At 45.3% G+C, this 19,607-nt stretch overlaps 1 protein-coding gene across 1 annotated transcript in view; it reads right to left on the reverse strand.

Annotated features, from left to right (window-relative positions):
• LOC147010726 (uncharacterized) overlaps positions 1-19,607 on the reverse strand; it is a 124,782-nt gene that overhangs the window by 88,289 nt on the left and 16,886 nt on the right. Inside the window, exons 5-8 of the mRNA XM_085859013.1 lie at positions 18,633-18,789; positions 12,297-12,429; positions 9,242-9,456; positions 2,223-2,269 (exon numbers count right to left, since the gene is read on the reverse strand). Of these exons, the coding sequence (XP_085715139.1) occupies positions 2,223-2,269; positions 9,242-9,456; positions 12,297-12,429; positions 18,633-18,789 (552 nt within the window). The remainder of the gene's footprint in view (positions 1-2,222; positions 2,270-9,241; positions 9,457-12,296; positions 12,430-18,632; positions 18,790-19,607) is intronic.

Consider the following 19,607-nt stretch of genomic DNA (forward strand, 5'->3'; position numbering starts at 1 on the left):
AAAAGTCTGCAACAAGTGTGTCCACTCTCAGGAGAGTCAGAAAAAACATCTATCCAACCTCAAAATTGAACTTTCAAAGTTGTTTTACTACTCTCAAAGGAGGTGGCACCCTTTTTTTGTATACATTGTCGAGGCTCCTATGAGAGGGAACGCACAACGCACAACAAGGGGGGCAGGAGACAAGAGGGGTGGGAGAGAGAAGGACAAAACAGTGGGGAACAGAGACATGAGGAGATCTGTGCAAGGAAGAGGGATGGGGTGGGGAACACAGGGTATACAATATGGACACCACAGGGACTTTCAGGACCTTACACGACAGGGAACTTTAGGGAAGGAAGGCAGGGAATTTGAAGGAGGTAGGTTTGGGGTGGATTAACGAGGGTAGAAAAGATCGTGGTTTTGGATGGGGGAAGATAAGTCTGTCTCTGGTGTATGCTCCCCTTCCTTCCCTTTCATTTCTTCAAATGGCATCACAGACGACTCCACTTGTGAGAAGTCCGAATACCCCAATTCTGTGTTTGCTTCAAAATCTTGTATCCCCAACCCCTCACTCTCGACACCCATCCTTCCCTGTCGTACCCAACTGCTCCTGGACTCTGTGCCTTTTGGACCTGAGAAGACAGAGAGGGTTTTTGCATTCCTCTCCTCCCTCACCTTCCCTCCCATCTCCTCTCCTCTCCTTCCCTCTCCTCCCCTCCCCTCTCCTCCACTCCCCTCCCTTCTCCTCCACTCCCCTCCCTTCTCCTCCACTCCCCTCCCTTCTCCTCCACTCCCTCCCTTCTCCTCCACTCCCCTCCCTTCCACTCCCCTCCCTTCTCCTCCGCTCCGCTCCCCTCTCCTCCGCTCCGCTCCCCTCTCCTCCGCTCCGCTCCCCTCTCATCCGCTCCCCTCTCCTCCGCTCCGCTCCCCTCCGCTCCGCTCCCCTCTCCTCCGCCCCGCTCCCCTCCGCTCCCCTCTCCTCCGCTCCGCTCCCCTCTCCTCCGCTCTGCTCCCCTCCGCTCCCCTCTCCTCCGCTCCCCTCCACTCCCCTCTCCTCCGCTCCCCTCCGCTCCCCTCTCCTCCGCTCCGCTCCCCTCTCCTCTGCTCCGCTCCCCTCTCCTCCAGACAATTCCCCTCTCCTCTCCCCTCCAGACAATTCCCCTCTCCTCCACTTCACTCCACTCCCCTCTCCTCCCCTTCAATCTACTCCACACCTCGACCAGGCTGAACAGTTTACATTTTGTATCCCACTAATAGGCCAGATCTCCAAATGTATGCCTGGTGTTTGGCTTAATTGTTAGGGTGGCAGGCTTTGGATCCGAGAGTCCTGAGTTGAAATCCCGCTCAGCTGTTGAATTAATACCAGGTGGGGTTAACTCGGCTTGTCATCCTTCCGAGGTCGGCAAAATGAGTGCCAGCATGCTGGTATACTGTGTTGGAGTTGCGACCCATCCAGGATTGTGCCCAAAAACCAAGGAGACTGCTTAAGCAGCACCAACGCTCTGCACAGAGTATGGTCTCAATCTCCTCCTCCTCCTCATCTCATCGGCTTGTTCTTGTCACCTGTCCAACTCATCCATCAAGTTTCATCTGAATCCATCCACAAAGTTTGGAAATATCGTGCCATATATCATTGTTGGCCCTATCTCTCAATCGTGAATCCTTACTTTAAAATTCCAGTATCAAGAGGTTGCATTTGAGGAATTGAAGGGATTTTCGAGATCATTTTAAGCTCACCTGGACATTAGTCCAGTAAGCTTATGCGATTGAGCAGTGAGTGGATAGGTGAGTCAGTGAGTCTGTAAACACTTCCGACATCATTTTTTGAACCAAACACACGATTTTGATGAAACTTTGCCACAAGCTTCATATCTGATGCCGAAGAAAGGTGTATTGACCGCATCAAACTCTGCGCTCATTGAGGGGTCTACGGGGCGGCGGGGGGGGGGGTGTACCCCCAAAATAAGTATTTCCTCTCTTCGCCAAGACTACAAACATGATTTTGATGAAACTTGACCACAACCTTCACCCCCCATGATGTACCAGAGTTTGTTCACGGCATTTAAAAAAAACAAAAATTCTCAATGTTTCTAAAATTTTACATCCCTTTACAACAAGACAAAGGCTGTTTTATCAATGTGTTTATTGCATTGAAACATTCTCCATATGGTTGTCCTAACAAATCTGTCTCAGTGATCAATTAAGAATATTCTTAAAATGGAGAGCAGGAAAAAAGGACTTACTGGAAAACGGAGAAGTCTGGTTCTTCTGAACATCCTTTGATTCATTGCTGCAGAAACATGAACACGTTTATATTTGAGTCATTTTCTACCTGCAAGTTCATTTGTACATATTTCACACAATAAGAGTGTTTGAAAACACCATCGAGCTGGGGCATGCTGCTAATGCTATTCTTTCACCCCATCTCCCTGTCCCTCCACCACACTTTCCTTGATGGACAGAGCCTTTATCCCTTTTGGAATAGGAGTCGTTCGACTATGGCAGGGACCCTGTCCACCTTGCTTCTATCTCTACTTGAGAAGGTTCAGGCTTTGATTGTGACAATTGTGAGATTTACATTCGCATTTATCATGAGGATGCAGATATAAGTTTTTGTTAAAGCTGTACAACTGTCAGCTGTCGGGATGCTTTCCACCAGCCTTGCTCCAGCCCGTCTTTTTGCAATTCTTTCCTTTTCCAAATTGAGAGGAACAATAACTTTCCTGTTAGCTTACTGCTTAAAGCTGGGAGATGGACAATTTGTCTGCAGTGTTAATCTTTAATTCCTGTTTTTGTACATCCAGAACCTGCTTCACTCCATTACCAACTCTAAATTTGAATTAACTGTCAGTTCGTGGAGCTGCCATTTATAGCACTATATTCTGATTGGTCTCTCCAACCTTGATCTGATCCACTGCAGCAAGCTTCCCCTCCAGCAACCAAACTCATTTCTTCTTGGCCTTGAAAAATTCATTTTTGAAACAAGCAACCCCCCCCCCCCCCACAAAAAATAAAACAAATAAAAAACAAGAAAAAAGCAGAGAAGCAAAGCAAAGAAAAGAATCAAAGCACAAAACACAACGATGAAACAGAATGAAGGCATAAAAAAGGTCGAGATAAATTTAACAGAGAAAGGTGTCAATTGGAACAAAAGGTGACCAAATACATCTGAAAAGGACCGTACAAATGATTTGCAGACACACCTGAATTCCATAAACAAAAATGCGAATGGTTGTTTTATAAATACCTATTCATACCCCAAGCGTGGATGCATTTGCCACAGTCAGGAAAACTTCAACATCTTCTCACTCCAAACTCCAGTGCACCCTTTCCTCCCCCAACCTCCCCTCCCCCCTCCTGCATTTCCCCATAATCTGCATATTTCTTTAAAATAATATCTGCAGCATCATTGACCAAGAGAAAAACCACAGCCCTATTGTGCATAATGACAAGTGTTATTTTTGTATTTATATAATTGTCTGTCCCTGAGGAGAACGAGACATTAGAATGTACTAGTACGTGCCCGTAAAAAATAAATAAATAAATATATATATATAAAAAAAAATAATAATAATAATAGTCATAATAATAAATAAATAAACCACACAGGCCGTTTCTTCGCTCTCACGTGCCCGTACGTCCGTGACCCGGAAGTTCGATATTATTCGCAGTTACGATTATTCGCAATTTATTTTTAATACCCAATTATTCAATTAGCGCCAACGTATTTTACCTTTTCGCAATGTCGTGGCAAGGAAAAACAAAAAGAGAAGAGAAGAGAGCGAAAAAATTTACTTCCTGGTTCGGAGCATACCAGCACTCTGATGTTCCCGAAATTTATACACCGTCTAATATGAAAAGATCATAACTTGGCCATTCTGTTTATCTATAAATGCGCATAAGAAATCGAGAAATTATTAGAATACACGAAGTCATCACTCTCCGGAAGCCCGTACGTTGTAACCCGTAATGGGGAACGTGGCTGTACTTCCCTTCCCCATCGGCCACGCCCACGCAACAACGTGTCTTCCCATTGGTTTGGTAAATAAATGGCCATAACTTGGGAAGCACTTGTCCGATTAATATCAAACCTTGAAAAGGCACATACTCAGGTCCCCAGCAATATAGCTGGCAAGTTTCAATTAGATCGGACCAGAGGTTGTCGAGAAACAGCGGTCACACACACACACACACACACACACACACACACACACACACACACACACACACACACACACACACACACACACACACACACACACACAGATTGCTGGAATTATAGATAGATAATCGAGTGTGTCAAGACATTAGAGTGTGTGTTAGTTTATCAGTGTGTGCACATGCGCGCGCGTGTGTGTGTGTGTGTGTGTGTGTGTGTGTGTGTGTGTGTGTGTGTGTGTGTGTGTGTGTGTGTGTGTGTGTGTGTGTGTGTGTGTGTGTGTGTGTGTGTGTGTGTGTGTGTGTGTGTGTACGTGTGCATCTTCTCCATAACTCCAAAACCATGAAACCTATCAGCCTGAAACTTTGCATACATCCTAAGAAAACTCCAAGGAAATGCAACAGTGAAAATTGGGTGTTTGGGGTAATTAAAACACACCTTTTGAAGATAATTAACGGCCTTATTTAATTATATCCTTTATCAGGCGCATCCTGGGCCACCTCGCTCTCCCTCGGTGATGTCATAAGTCCCCATTTTGTTCAGCCTGCTCAACAATGCCTTGAGTTGGAAAAGGTCGAAACGGTTTATTAATGATAAAGTGCCCAAATTGATTTTTTTTTCACTTTCCTCACTCTTATCATCGAATCCCTCATCTACATATCTCCAAATCGCTGTAACAGTGATCTTCACTATTGTTTTAGAGGGGGGGGGGACTTTTCCCAATAAGACATCTGTGTGAGAGCCACCACACTGCCTGCGGGCCGAGCAATGAAAAACAGGGGTTGTATACGTCACTTTGTGAGTGTTATAGTTTTTGAATTTGGTGCTTAGAGCGATTTCAGGCATTATATGATGCAATTTTCCACGATATTCTCTCAAAAACGAATTAAAGGATATTATCGAAATATAATTTGAGTTTTGAGGATTAGCAAACATTCCCTTCTATTCCCCATTGTTTTGTCCTTCCCTCTCCTGCATCGCTTGTCTCATGCCCCCCTTGCTGTGCGTTGTGTGTTAGCTATCATATGAGCCTCAACAACGCATACAAAAAAAGACCTCGAAATCTGGAGTGAAATCTGAAAATGTTAAGAAATCGGCGATGTTTTGTTTTTTGCGGAAATGTGCCATTGCCAATTAGTTTACTATCGCTTGCCAAGCCAGCTGTTCCTTATCAACCATTTTATTGGAGTGCTTAAGTCACTTGCCAAGCGCCCTACACTGCTACAGTCAATAGCGGTGCAGTTCGTGTCCGGATTTGGATGTACAGTTGGCAGTTGCTACAATACAATGTTGTGGTATGTAGACAGCACACACAGACATGGAACATATGAGTATAGATTTGGATCTGTAAAGGGACTCTCCGTGGATGTGTGTGCATGCCTGTATGCTTCGTTAAGGATGCCGTGTTGGCAAAGTTTCATCCCATATCTTATGATGATGATGGGTGGTGAAGGTTTTAACTTTTAACCTCAGCAACATATGAGCAATCACGTTTTCCTTTGTCCTCGTGACTGTTTTTAAAGTAATTGGTTATTACCTCCACCACCGAAAGTGGAAGGAGGTTATGTTTTCACCTCTTTTCTGCCTGTCTGTTTGTGTGCAGGGTATCTCAAAAAGTTGTGGACGAATTTGGATGAAATTTGGTGGACTGGTTGACTGACTGACTGGTTTGACTTTCGACAGACTGGTGTGTGACATGGAAGAACTGATTCGAAGTTGGTGAAGATCTGGATCCAGATGCAACTACTTGAATTTGTTCAGTGATTCTTCACCATTGAGGGATAGGGCAAAACCGATATAGAGCACGATATCTCAAAAAGTTGTGGACGGATTTTGACAAAACTTGATGGACAGGCTGGATGTGTGCAAGGATGAATTCATTTAATTTTGGTGAAGATCTGAATCAGGATCCGCAATAATTATTTAATTTAGAAAGTGATTCTTCATCATTGAGAGATAAGGCTAAAAACGATATACAGTATAGCACAATACAGTATCTCCAAAAGTTATTGGGCTCGATATGTTCCACGAGATCAAGCATTGTGTGGTGGAGGTATGCGCTCTACTGAGTGCCCTTCTAATTTTACATGAATCGGTTGTGCTTTACAAAGGTTATATGGTTTCTCCTTGTGAGTTCCAAAGCAAAATATATTTTAAAACACCCAATTTCTGAGCCGTTTTCCGTACTAACACATTTACTAAATTACAGAGCCCAACTTTGTTTTTTTTCTCACTCCTTACATGACGATTGGCAGCGGTTTATAAAGAATATCATGTTTATGCACATCTTGAAACTTCTACAATGCAATGTTGGTTTTGAAATATATTTTGTTGAAATTTCCCGAAACCAAGGGCTAAAGCTATTCAAGGTTTTTGAGTGGTATGTAATACGTACTGTATTCGTAATCACACTGACTGCAATCAGCTGATTCCTGAAAAATTGCCAATGTGTGTGTGTGTGTGTGTGTGTGTGTGTGTGTGTGTGTGTGTGTGTGTGTGTGTGTGTGTGTGTGTGTGTGTGTGTGTGTGTGTGTTTGTGTGTGTGTGTGTATGTTGTTTTTAGGGCATAACATTCTCTCTGCTAACCCCCATACCCCCCCTCCTACCTCTCTCTGTCACATCCTCACTCCACCACCCTCCTCAATGCAATGCAGCTCCCTCCTCCCTCAACTCTCTCTCTCTCTCCCTCCCTCTCTCTCGCCCTCTCTCTCTCCACCCCCCCCCATCCTGCCTCCTCTTCTTCTTCTTCTTATATTCCTATTCCTCTCTCTATTGATGGTGGTCATCTCAACACATATTCATATGGTGGTTCTCCCTGTATGGTGGTCCTCCCTCATCTCCTCTCCCTGTTAACGCTGGAGTGTTCCAAGGTAGTGTTTTTAGCCCAGTCCTATTCCTAGTCTTCATAAATGATCTCGCTGACTGGAAAATCCCCTTTATATATTTGCTGATGACACCACCCTCTGCTCTGACATCCCTCATCTTTCAGACAGGTGGAGAGCAGCCTCTTCCCTCTCTTCAGACCTTGACAAAAGCACAGCTGGTCAAACACTTGGAATCCTGACAAATCTCACTCTCACTATTTCTCTCTCCAACAGGACCATCTGACAAACCCTCCTATCTACTTTCTTCACAATCCTCTTGAGACAGTTCAGTCACTCAAACGTTTGGGCCTCATCAATAATGATTTTTTGGGGGCAAACCACGTATCTTAGTTGGCCTTTAAAGCCAGTCACCAAGTCGGCATCCTCCATCATGCAAATTCATTCCATGGCACATTAGAATGTTCCATGGCACACACGAAGTTGCTAATTCAAGCACAGTGGTTGGTAAGGGGAGTACAATGGAATAAAATTGTTGATTTATCTGACATGAAAGCAATCAAAAAAGACGAAGCAAGAAAGTCAGCTTTTGCTTCGACAATGGGTGAAGCCCGGAACGTCAGCACCTTTTTATCTTTCATGGCAGACAAAATAAACATTTTTTTTTTTAACTTTCATCAATGTAGAAGGTGTTCATCCATAACTTGATGGAATACTGTTGTCCACTCTGGGCTGGTGCCCATGCCTCACACCTTGCTGCTTGATGCCATTGAAACCAAGGCCTTCAAAATCATTGGAATATCCTGCAATGAAGCCGAGTCTCTCGGCCTACCACTTTCATCGCGCAGACATGTCAGTGGTCTCTCTGTCTTCTACTGCCTCATTTCTGGTCTTGCACCCTCTGCCCTTCCCGTTTTCTGTCCCCCCCCCCTCACTCCACCCTCGGGTTTTTGCAGGGTACATGTGATGTGCCAATCAACTCCTTCTGGTGAAACTCCCAAAAGCCAGAATAACTGCTCACCTCCACTCATTCATTCCTCTTTTTTCCCCAACTGTGGAACCAACTTCCTCAGTCTCTTCAATCTCGTTCTTCCCTCCAGGTCTTCATGACAGCTGTTCACCAGCATCTGAAATGATCTCCCCATCTACAACCATGATTTTTTTCTACCCCCATTCACGCTCCCCAAAATCTTGCCAAGTTTCCAGTTTTTCCTTCCATGTCCGTGATTGAGAGTTTGCGAATGCATCCATCTTGTTCATCCTCTGTGTCATTCCTTTGCTTTCATTCTTCTCCACATCCCTTATTTCTCCACGTGTCCCTCTATTTTGTCCCTCAATCCTGCTATTGGTGTGTCCCCCCTCCCATTATTCATTTACATTCTGATACAATCTGTTCTGGCTCCTCCATGAGCCTCAAAACTGTACAAAAAAAAAAATCTTCAAAATTACAGACTTGCTTCCCATTCTTTTATTTCCAAGATTTGAGAACGTGTATTTGCCAATCAGCTTCTGGAATACCTGCACCAGCATTCTCTTTTTTGAACCCTTCAAGTCTTGTGTCAAATGGTGAGATCGTACCATTGCTATCCTCCTGAAGGTCATGTGATATTTTTCACAAAGCGGACCAAGAATCGGCTCCAATGGTATTTCAAGACATATCAGCTACTTTTAACACAGTTCACCATAATGTTTTACTTCATCATCTTCAATCCATTTTTTGACATGTATAAACCTATCCTTGAATGGTTTAACTCTTATCTTCACGGAATACATCAACTGTAAACATTACTGGCTATTTATCAGATCCAATTCTTTGATATGTCGGTGTTCCCCCAGAGATCTGTTCCTGGTCCACTCATTTTTTCTTTATCCACATCTACTCAGTGCAATTTTAAAGAATTTCAATACCAGATTTAATGACGACACTGATGTTACCTCAACATACATGGCCATTAAACCTGATGATGTGCTCTCTTCTGCAACTCTGAATTCCTGTCTGAAAATAAAATGTTGGCGTCTATGAACTTTCTCAAACTTGACACAATAAAAGACTGAAATGCTGGTCCTTGGTCACTCATCAATCTTTAAAAGGCTGACTACAAATAATTTTGGATTCAATCTGCTCATCTGTCTCCTACAACATGGATTCCATCTGTTCATGGCTTCACAGTGAAAATTTGAAAGTATATCATTTCTCACATTTCATTCAAAGGTGATAATTGCTCCGTAAAAAAAATTGCAGCCAAAAATGTTGCAGCAAAGGAATATACAGATCACTTACATGTTGCATGGAATTCTCATTTTAACTCTCAGAATCGAAGAACTATTGGCAAAGAATTGCAAGTTGGTTGAGCACTGAGGGTTCAATGGCTTCATTGTCATGATGAGAAGCATGCGCCGTTGTAAAGACAGCAAAACACTCGACAGCAGATCTGCAGACTCCTCATCCATGTTGTGGGCGGAGTCTATTAAAAACACTGTAGGAGCATTTTCAACCTGAAACGATACATCAATGATGAGTATGACTAGAAATGGTCTGGGGAGGGGGTAGGAAAGTGATATGGAAGGAGGGAGGTTTTGTGGTCAGGAAGGGTTCCCAACTAATGGAAGTTTTAGTCCAAATGGGTCAGAACTATTACTTCGACTTCTGTGATGAACACAATTATTAAACCCACTTTCTTGTGTTATCAGTGAAGGGGTTTGGGGGCCAAATATTTTCATAAACTGGCTGTCTGGGAAGAGATGATAAGAGTGGCTTGGTTTCAGGAATTATGAAGTTGGCTTTTGGTTTTGGAGTGGTTAACATTGAGTTGAAGTATGAGACAGAAAGATTGAATGATATACAAAGTTTGGGATAATATGCAATTTGGTGGATACTTAAAAGTTCTCTCAGATTGCTTCTCTGAGACCCAATTCAAATTTTTGAATTTGCTTAAAGAGAAATTAAACACAGCAATAAATACTGACATAATCGGATATGTAAATATATTGTTACATGGAAAGGGAGGAGGAAATGTAGTCAGATTATAGTATGACCCGTGTGATTCAAGTTGCTTTGATTTACTCTTTTAAACAGCGAAAAATGTTGGAGTATATCGTCTTATTAAACATGATGCTGAGGAGGCAGCATATGTAATATATAGATAGTAGAGTTGGGGATATGATTGTATGTGTAAAATCATCCTGTGAGCAGGCGAGGCCGGGAGAGGACTTGTGGCCACAAAAAAAGGCACAACGGAAGTGCTTTGCTCTCCAAAACTGCTGTGTTCGATCTACTTGGCCGGCATCTATGGGCCCTGGCAGCATAGTTGGCTGTAAAGCCTTCGAACAGTGCCCAGCAGAAGAGGCAGCCAATGATGGCCAGCTGTGTATTGAGGACGGGTAAGAGGACAAGCCATGCAGAATGGCGGGACCTCTGTCGTGGAAAACTACCAAGAGTGCCAGTTGGAGTTGGAATATAACTTTGCTCTATGTATCTCTCTGGCCTTGGTTTTCCTATGGTGACTCATTCCTCGTAGTAGAGCTCTATGTATCTCTCTGGCCTTGGTTTTCCTATGGTGACTCATTCCTCGTAGTAGAGACAAACCAAGCCTGCTAGAGTGGTTCTCTGCACCATCCTCCTGCCTGTGCCTTTCTCCAAGTTCAGCCACACCACCGAGTGCTTCTCTGCATCATCGTCCTGCACATTCTGAGGATTGTATCTTGTTAAAGTCCTTGCCTGTTTTCTGCGCAATATTTTATTCAAAATACATGCAAAATATTTTCGGTAATGCGCCGAGTAGAACAGAAATTTTTACAAAAAAGTTCCATTTCTGAGAGGTATTGCGTAATGCCATACAGCAGTGGAAATGCTTGTGGAAGTGACGTTACAGCGCCAGTGGACTTATAAAGCCACCACATTAGAACACGCTTCACTGTAGCTGAGGAATTTTCAGCTGGAATGGAAGAATATTCTTTCGAACTGGAATACAGTGAAGAAGAGCGAAAGAATGTTCAAAGAGCATCTACTTCAGAATAGCAGAGTGACAGTGATAGTGACAGAGTGGAGGAGAACCTGGGCAGGGAATATTTAGGCTGGTTCGAATGCAGACATTGTGAAGAAATTCTGACAGCAAGGGAGGGAGGACTGGGATTTACCTGGACTGTGTTGCCAGGACTACGATTTACTATAATTTTGATAAATTGAACGAAAACAACTGTTCTTGTGCAACTCTTAGTTTCTGGGGTCAATAATAAGGTAATTTAGTTGATCTTTTCATTAATCTTTTGATGTGGAAGGGATAGGGTGAGTTGACACCTGTTACTTTGCACAACAGGTAATGTTTTTCCTTTTTTTATGTTGATACTATGCATGTGTATCGAGAATGTCCAAAAAAAAACAACAAAAAAAAAACCACCCACTGTAACATTGTTTACCTTTTTCATATCATGTTTAACAGCTCTGCTCTTGTCAGTTTTTGGAGCTCAATGTTGAAAGAATGATTGGATACACACTTTTTGCTTATGTTTTCTTTTGCATGCTGAATCCTTTTTCATTTCAACAACCTTGTGCCTTCCTAAAGAACGATTTCTCAAAAGTATAACCAGTTCCTGTATTGTGAAGCCACTTCATTGCCAACTCTCTTTTCTCTGAGTATTTGTCTGCATTTGGGATGTGGAAAAAAGCTTTTACTGCACTTTTCTCTCTCATTGACACAGCCACGTAGTCGTGAAATGAGAGTCCGTCTGAGGAGACTCCGGTGTGGACACCACCACTCCCTTATGCAATATCAATGAAACATTTACCACCTCTTCCTTTCTGTTCTCCTATCCTATCTGCCTTTGTAATACGAGTTCCCTCACAAGGAATGTCGAAGCAGGAAGAGGCCGTTAGGCTTATGAACGCCTGTGCCAGTATTGCCAACCTATTGCATGTTTCTTTGTCCATGCTCTATCCTTTTTAAATGCTGAGTGTTAAGCAAGGAAGCAGCACGTACCATTTTTTAACTCTTTGATACGACTCGGGCGGGGCTTGAACCGCTGACCTCCCAGACTCAGAGATTCTCCAATACTAACCATTTAACCAACCGACTCTGGTTAATCTGTTATGGCTTTGAATTAACAGCGCGCGCGTGTGTGTGTGTGTGTGTGTGTGTGTGTGTGTGTGTGTGTGTGTGTGTGTGTGTGTGTGTGTGTGTGTGTGTGTGTGTGTGTGTGTGTGTGTGTGTGTGTGTGTGTGTGTGTGTGTGTGTGTGTGTGTGTGTGTGTGTGTGTGTGTGTGTGTGTGTGTACAATTTTCACGGATCAAGCACTGAAGAGGTCAAATTCAGTTTGTTATTTAAATGTTTCAATGTCACCTCGGCAAGAAGAGCTCGGAATAGGCTGAATGTCTGTTTTGAAAGACATTCTTCATTTGTTTTCGGCAGCAGCATCTTGTACATCTTCCTCATTGCATTTTCATTGGTGTCATTTAGCTTCAAAGACACAATCCTAAAGAGGAAGATTGTTACAGAAAACGTGCAGAATACATTAAGCTTTTTTCATCTCCGAGGCTAAGGGAGCTTTCTGGATGTACAATTTGATGGACCAAAATTCCTTGGTAATAAACGACAATGGCAGTTTGTAAGTTTACTTGTCACGATTAAAATGAAGAGATTAAATACATCATGGTGGTCGCTGAAACAATATGAAACTGTTGGGCAGCATGAAACATGAAGTGAAGTCAGATACAAGTGAATTTTAATTACAAAAATAGAGATCATTCAGTTTGTCCATCTTGGAGCATATTGTTGTAGATTTCCCGCCCGTCGGCGTGCGAACGACCGCGTCTAACCAAGAGCGGTCGCTTCGCCCACTGAACGGACAATCCAGTCGAGACTTTCTGGATCAACGCCAGAAACCAGTCACGGGTGGTTTTTAATCCCACCACAACCTTGACCGCACTCTACCCGCGCACTACAGGGTCCGATCGCCAAATCTTCGATTTACATAATTATTTGCGCGGGTAGGTTGCGGAGAGATTGTACCTCAACGGGACCGCTTGGAAACGAGCCGCTTAAGCAGCTCGCTTCCTTTTGGGATAACCGAGCGGGGTATTATCACGCAGTCCCGTTGGACCCGATCACTTTACCGGCTATTTAAAAACCAACTATATTCCGAGTGCAAGATGGGGCAGTTCAATGAGGGAATGGACGCAACGAACAGGTTTACATTCACACAAGGACATTTATTATAATAAAGCATGTATGCAATTAAACAAGGCAACAAAAGCATGACAAAAGAACGACAACCGTCTACTTATTATGAACAGTCACTTGCACTTAACAGCAGTTCCTACTTATTAGACGGGCCTACGGACACACGTACGCACACACACACCCAAGAAATGGTGGCAGAGGCCTTTAATAACGGGCTCCAGCTCGGAGGACAGGTGAGCTGAAACCCAGAACCTATCTCGATCCTCTACACCTTGTGTGGTCTTCAAGTTGTTCAGACCCGGGCTCCAGCGAGAACGAGCTGAATCCAATCGCCGTGAGCTGCGATCCTTCCCGAGCTCCCGCGAACCCTCCCGCGCTTCTCAACACGTGCTGGTGAGATGAGGCGCCAATCCTTCACGTCGATGCGTCGCTTCCCCGAGGAACCACCTCCCGCACTTCTCAACACGTGCTGGTGAGACGAGGTGCCGATCCTTCCCGTCGATGCGTCGCTTCCCCAAGGAATCACCTCCAAGAAGAGGTCGATGAGTCGCACGAAGCCGGGAACCAAAATGGAGAACAAAGAGCTCCATGAACCAAGAAGAAGAAGCCACCACTCGCAGCTCGAGCTGAGCGACCGGCTCAAGTTCCTTCCAAGCAAAGCAGCTCGAAGCAAAGAGCTCTCCCGAGCCAAGCAGAAGCCGAAGCTCACGGAACCATCAAGGCAAAAAGCCTCCTCTTGAGCCAGGCCGCAGCCGAAGCTCACTGAGCCAGCCGAAGCAAAAAGCTTCCGAAGGCCTCAACCCTAATGCAAGCCAAGCAGGACCCGACGGTCTGCTGAACGACTCCCCTCAACTCCCTTCTCCAACTCTGCCCCCCAACTCTGCCCCTGAACAAAAGAAAAAGATCTCCTCTTATCCTTCTCCACCCCCCCCCACCTCCTCCACGCCCGGTGTGACTCATGCCCTCGTGATCCATCCCCCCGCTCAACCGCGGGTGGGAGGGAGTTGTTGACATCATGAGTCACGGGACGGCAGGGTTCTTCCTCTTCACAGAAGAGGGGGAGGGATGTCTCCATTGTTCGTTCCCTAACAATTAAATCGATCTGCAGCGCATCTAATCGATTTCTGAACATTTAAACAATGAAAGGTGAGCTATCTAGGGAAGAAGCACTTATCGATATCGCTGACTAAAGGAACCTGTATGTTGTGTGCAATCGAATTCCCAAATTCGTAACACTACCCCCTCCCCTTTTTACAGACTCGTCCCGAGTCGTCAAATTTTCGTGTGACCAGCATGTGTAAGTTTTCCCCGAGTACGTTCTACCTTCGGATCCCTGAGTGCGACATTTCTTTAGACGTGTCCCAAAAATAAATAACCTAATGCGCTGCGTAACTAACGAAACAAACTCTCAGACTCATTCAGACAACTTAACTAAAATTGCCGGCACTAAAACAAACATGCAGGTGAGGTTCCACGTATTTATAATTTCCACTCAACTTATCCATTACATTACCATGGCCCAGGACCAGTGATCTGTGAAAGGGGAGAAGGTAAAAGTCGTTTCAAAGTCCATTGATGCAGGGGAATGGATGGAGATGGTCGCAAAACACAAATGAGCATGATGGATGCACGGGCTGCCTGCAGGGCAGTCCTTGCAAAACTGGATGGTCCTGGCGCAAATGAGGATGGATGGACACAGGGGCAAACGCAAACAAGGGCTAGCAGGCATGGGGTCATGGCAGAGGCAGGCAAACGAGGCATGGCAAGGCAAGTCCATGCAGAACAGGTGGCTGCAGCACAACAGGCCGGCAATGAAGCTGGCCGGCCTCTGGTGTGGTTCCACCAGGTCTGGAGGGAGTGCGGTGGTGCCGGCCACGCTGAAGGCGGGCTCGGATCTCGCCTACCGTCTCCCCCCACTCTATCGCCTTTGCCTGTCTCTGTCCATACCCACTCCTTTAATTTGCCACAAAACAAAACAAAATTTTGCCCCTCTTTATTTTTATAATTGTCTCCCTAACCCCCTTTATCGTCATTGGCCGGCGAGCCTATCATGTCCACCTAGCATACTCCCAACCCTACGTTCCCTCTCTGGAGGGGAATAGGGAGAGACTAGCGTCCTGTCTCGAGGCCCAACGAAGCCTCAGAATGGCCTCCTCAGAGTTCAGCGATCTACCAAGGTGAGTCCAGCGGCCTACAACGAGCGAAGGGATGAATGGTGCGAAGGGGTACATCTCCTAACTACCCTTACATTTATTAACCTGAAACTACCCCGGGGCTTTCAAAAACGCCTCACACTTTTAAACTATCGGTTCTAAAAACCATGATTCCCATCACCTGTGTTGGTGTCCATTATAAATTTGGGCCTTGCCCTCAAATTTTCGTCCGTGCCCTCGCACAATTTCCTGGCTGGGCAGTGTGGCTCAACTGGCAGGAACTCCCTCTCTGCCGAACTCTAACCATGGCACCCCCAAGCCCGCAGGCTGCCTCCGAGCCTAGCTGCTCCCTACAACGCGGGGGGTTGCCCTCTCTGGCATTGCCCTCTCCGATGCCCACGTGGCTTGTTGATGCCCCAGGTCCCTTTCCGATGGTCGCCCGTGCCCACTTCACTGCCCCCGTGGCATTCTGGCGCTACGGGTCCCATTTCCGACGGGTCGCCCGTGCCCACTACACTATCCCGGCCACTCTTGGGCGCTTGGCCTACTCTGGCCGACTAGTCCGGTGCCCGGGGTGCCCACTAAACAAAACTTAACTTTCCACAGCCACGCTCCCAGCCAGTCCATGAACTCCTGCAACCCTCCAAACGGGTTTCGTGCCTTCTCTTGACACCAACAAAACGACCTCCTTTTAATAAATTTGAATAACCCACAAGCTAACATTAAAATGACCCTGGGGTCACTTGGGTGGGAATCACTCCTCCCCCCAACCAGTCATTCGCACCATGCATACCACATTCACTCCACTCACACACTTGGGCCCGCTGTCCCACACACTTTCCATTTCACAACTCACACCAACACTCTCTACTGCCATCCTTCTAACTAAATCGCCTGACTAACTTGTGCTCCCTCGTCATCCCTTATTCTCATGCATGTTCCATTTGCTCTACGTCGCTAAGCTACGTCCCCTCTACACATTTCCATGTCTGTCCATGTCTCCAAAAATCCAAAAAAATTCCCATTTCCTAAATCTGAACTAAAATCCCTCTAACTAATCCATTCCACAGGCTCCATGAGGCCTTGTCCCTGCCCCATGAAGCCGGTCTAACTCTCGCTAACCCATCCCCCTAACTAGTAGTTCCTCTGCCCCCCCCGACAGGGGGGTCTTCCACCCTTTGCCCAGGGAATCCTGTTCACCCGATGCGAGGATTGCTTTTTTTAAACAATTATTGCAATTAAACAAGGCAACAAAAGCACGACAAAAGAACGACAACCGTCTACTTATTATGTACAGTCACTTGCACTTAACAGCAGTTCCTACTTATTCGATGGGCCCACGGACACACGTACGCGCGCACGCGCACACACACACACACACACACACACACACACACACACACACACACACACAAGAAATGGTGGCAGAGGCCTTTAATAACAGGCTCCAGCTCGGAGGACAGGTGAGCTGAAACCCAGAACCTATCTCGAACCTGTCCACCTCATGTGGTCTTCAAGTTGTTCGGACCCGGGCTCCAGCGAGAGCGAGCTGGATCCAATCGCCGTGAACTACGATCCTTCCCAAGGCCTGCAAATCCTCCCGCGCTTCTCAACACCTGCTGGTGATACGAGGCGCCGATCCTTCCCGTCGATGTGTCGCTTCCCCGAGGAACCACCTCCCGCGCTTCTCACACGTGCTGGTGAGACGAGGCGCCGATCCTTCCCGTCGATGCGTCGCTTCCCCGAGGAACCACCTCCAAGAAGAGGTCGATGAGTCGCACGAAGCCGGGAACCAAAATGGAGAACAAAGAGCTCCATGAACCAAGAAGAAGAAGCCACCACTCGCAGCTCGAGCTGAGCGACCGGCTCAAGTTCCTTCCAAGCAAAGCAGCTCGAAGCAAAAAGCTCTCCAGAGCCAAGCAGAAGCTGAAGCTCACGGAACCATCAAAGCAAAAAGCCTCCTCTCGAGCCAGGCCGCAGCCGAAGCTCACTGAGGCAGCCGAAGCTCACCGAGGCAGCCGAAGCAAAAAGCTTCCGAAGGCCTCAACCCTAACGCAGGTCAAGCAGGACCCGACGGTCTGCTGAACGACTCCCCTCAACTCCCTTCTCCAACTCTGCCCCCCCCCAACTCTGCCCCTGAACAAAAGAGAAAGATTTCCTCTTATCCTTCTCCACCCCCCCACCTCCTCCACGCCTGGCGTGACTCGTGCCCTCATGATCCATCCCCCCGCTCAACCACGGGTGGGAGAGAGTTGTTGACATCATGAGTCACGGGACGGCAGGGTTCTTTCTCTTCACAGAAGAGGGGGAGGGATGTCTCCATTGTTCATTCCCTAACGATTAAATCGATCCGCAGCACATCTAATTGATTTCTGAACATTTAAACAATGAAAGGTGAGCTATCAAGGGAACAAGCACTTATCGACATAGCTGACTAAAGCAAACTGTATGTTGTGTGCAATCGAATTCCCAAATTCGTAACAATATAAACAATGTTTACTTAATCAAAAGTGAAGGCACCACTAATGAGTATCACTACCAAATAAACAAGGTTCATATTCGACATATTAACCAATGAAGGAGGTAAGGGATAGCCTGTGGAGAGGATAGTAGAGAGGTTTGTGTACTCACCTCTGACCTGTCTAAATGTCGTTGCTAATTCCAGCAGAAAACTAGTGGTCTATGTTGGCAGCACAAGACCATATTAACATAAGAATGAAATGGTAAAAATTATCCACTGTGAAAGATCACAAGGTCTCGACGTTTCGTGCTTTACATTTCATCACAACAAAACAGAGGGATGGGAAATGGCAAGTGGGTTGTCTCACCAGTAGTGCATTCTCGTTTCCCACCATTAGTGATGGGAAACTTTCTGTTCCCCATCTCTCTCTTTTATTCTGGTGAAGGGTATAGCAAGGAATGTCCGCAACTTGTGACTCTTCACAGCAGGTCACCCCAAAGATTTTATTCCGCCCTGTCAGGCCAGAGTTTGAATCTGGGCCAAGTTAAAAACTGTTACCATGGTGTTTTATACGCAGGGCAGTACCATCCCTCAGATAAATCAGAAACTGGTAGTCTTGTCTGCAAGCATTAGTTGGTGGATGTTGGATATCCACAATGTAGTTTGTGAAGAAGTGGCAAGTTATCACTAGCACCCTGAACAAGATAAAATTCCTACCTGATAGAATAGGGGTGCTGCATCAACAGCACTGTCAGGTATTGGTTCTGATGCAATCAAACAACAGCTCCCAAATAATGAGTTCTCACCAAATATACAATTTCACATCTCCAATTTATTTTGGAAGTTCAACCACACACAATCTTCACTTTTGCTTCAACTCACCTGTAATTCTTGAAATTCTTCTTCAACTTTTCAAAAATATCAGATACGAGGTAAGTGTTTGCACTTTCCTCACTTCCTTCAAAAATAAGAGCATTTTCTTTGGTCGACTTCTTTTTGAAAACCTCAAATTGTTGAAGAAGCTGTTTCCACTCGGTTTCTGTGGAACAGAGAAACAATGCACCCGTCAAGAGAATTATTGTGTCCACTGTATGTTCAAAAATGGCAAAACAAATATCAAAAAGCAAATTCTTAAATATCAATGATTACATTTTGAAACAGAAACGGCACTCAGGACATCACATACCTCCAACAGCCTGAAAGATTTCCGTTTTGCATCTCACTCATAATCTGGATCTGAATCTGGACCTTAACCAAAATTCATTCAGCTTGTTCTCATCACCTCCCCAACTCATCCACCAAGTTACTTCATAATCCGTCCAAAACCTTTTGAGATACTGCTCTTCAGCATATCCTTTTTGGCCTGATCTCTCAATGGTGAAGAATCACTGAAAAATTCTTACATCCGGATCTGGATCTGGATCTTCAATAAAATAGTTGCACTATAATTCACGGACCGGTGTTTGTGTGTTTGTTTGTGGGTTTGTTTGTCATGCTACTCCTCCCACAGTTCTGGGCCAATTACATCCAGACTTGCTACATCCAGGATCAGCATGACCACAATTAATGTGAAGGGGTGTGTTTTTATCTTCGCTGGTGGTCTTGGGAGGGTGGGAGGGGGGATGCAAATTCTCTATATAAATGTGTATTGTGTAGTGCCACTATCCAGGTGGGGAAGGATATTTCAAGTCTCCACCATTTACAGGACAGTATTCCTGTCCCCACGTTTTCCAGTGCAGTGAGGCATTTTGAATTATAAGCAGTAGGTATGTTATTTGCTTCATGCACATAACTTCATGGGTTATTATTTTGTCTATACAGAGCTATCAGTTGCCTATACACCGTCCAAATAAAGGT

The sequence above is a fragment of the Eptatretus burgeri genome, chromosome 16 (genome assembly GCF_056783735.1).
Source record: "Eptatretus burgeri isolate ZD-2024b chromosome 16, Ebu_testis_v1, whole genome shotgun sequence".
In the NCBI taxonomy this organism is placed as follows: domain Eukaryota; kingdom Metazoa; phylum Chordata; class Myxini; order Myxiniformes; family Myxinidae; genus Eptatretus; species Eptatretus burgeri.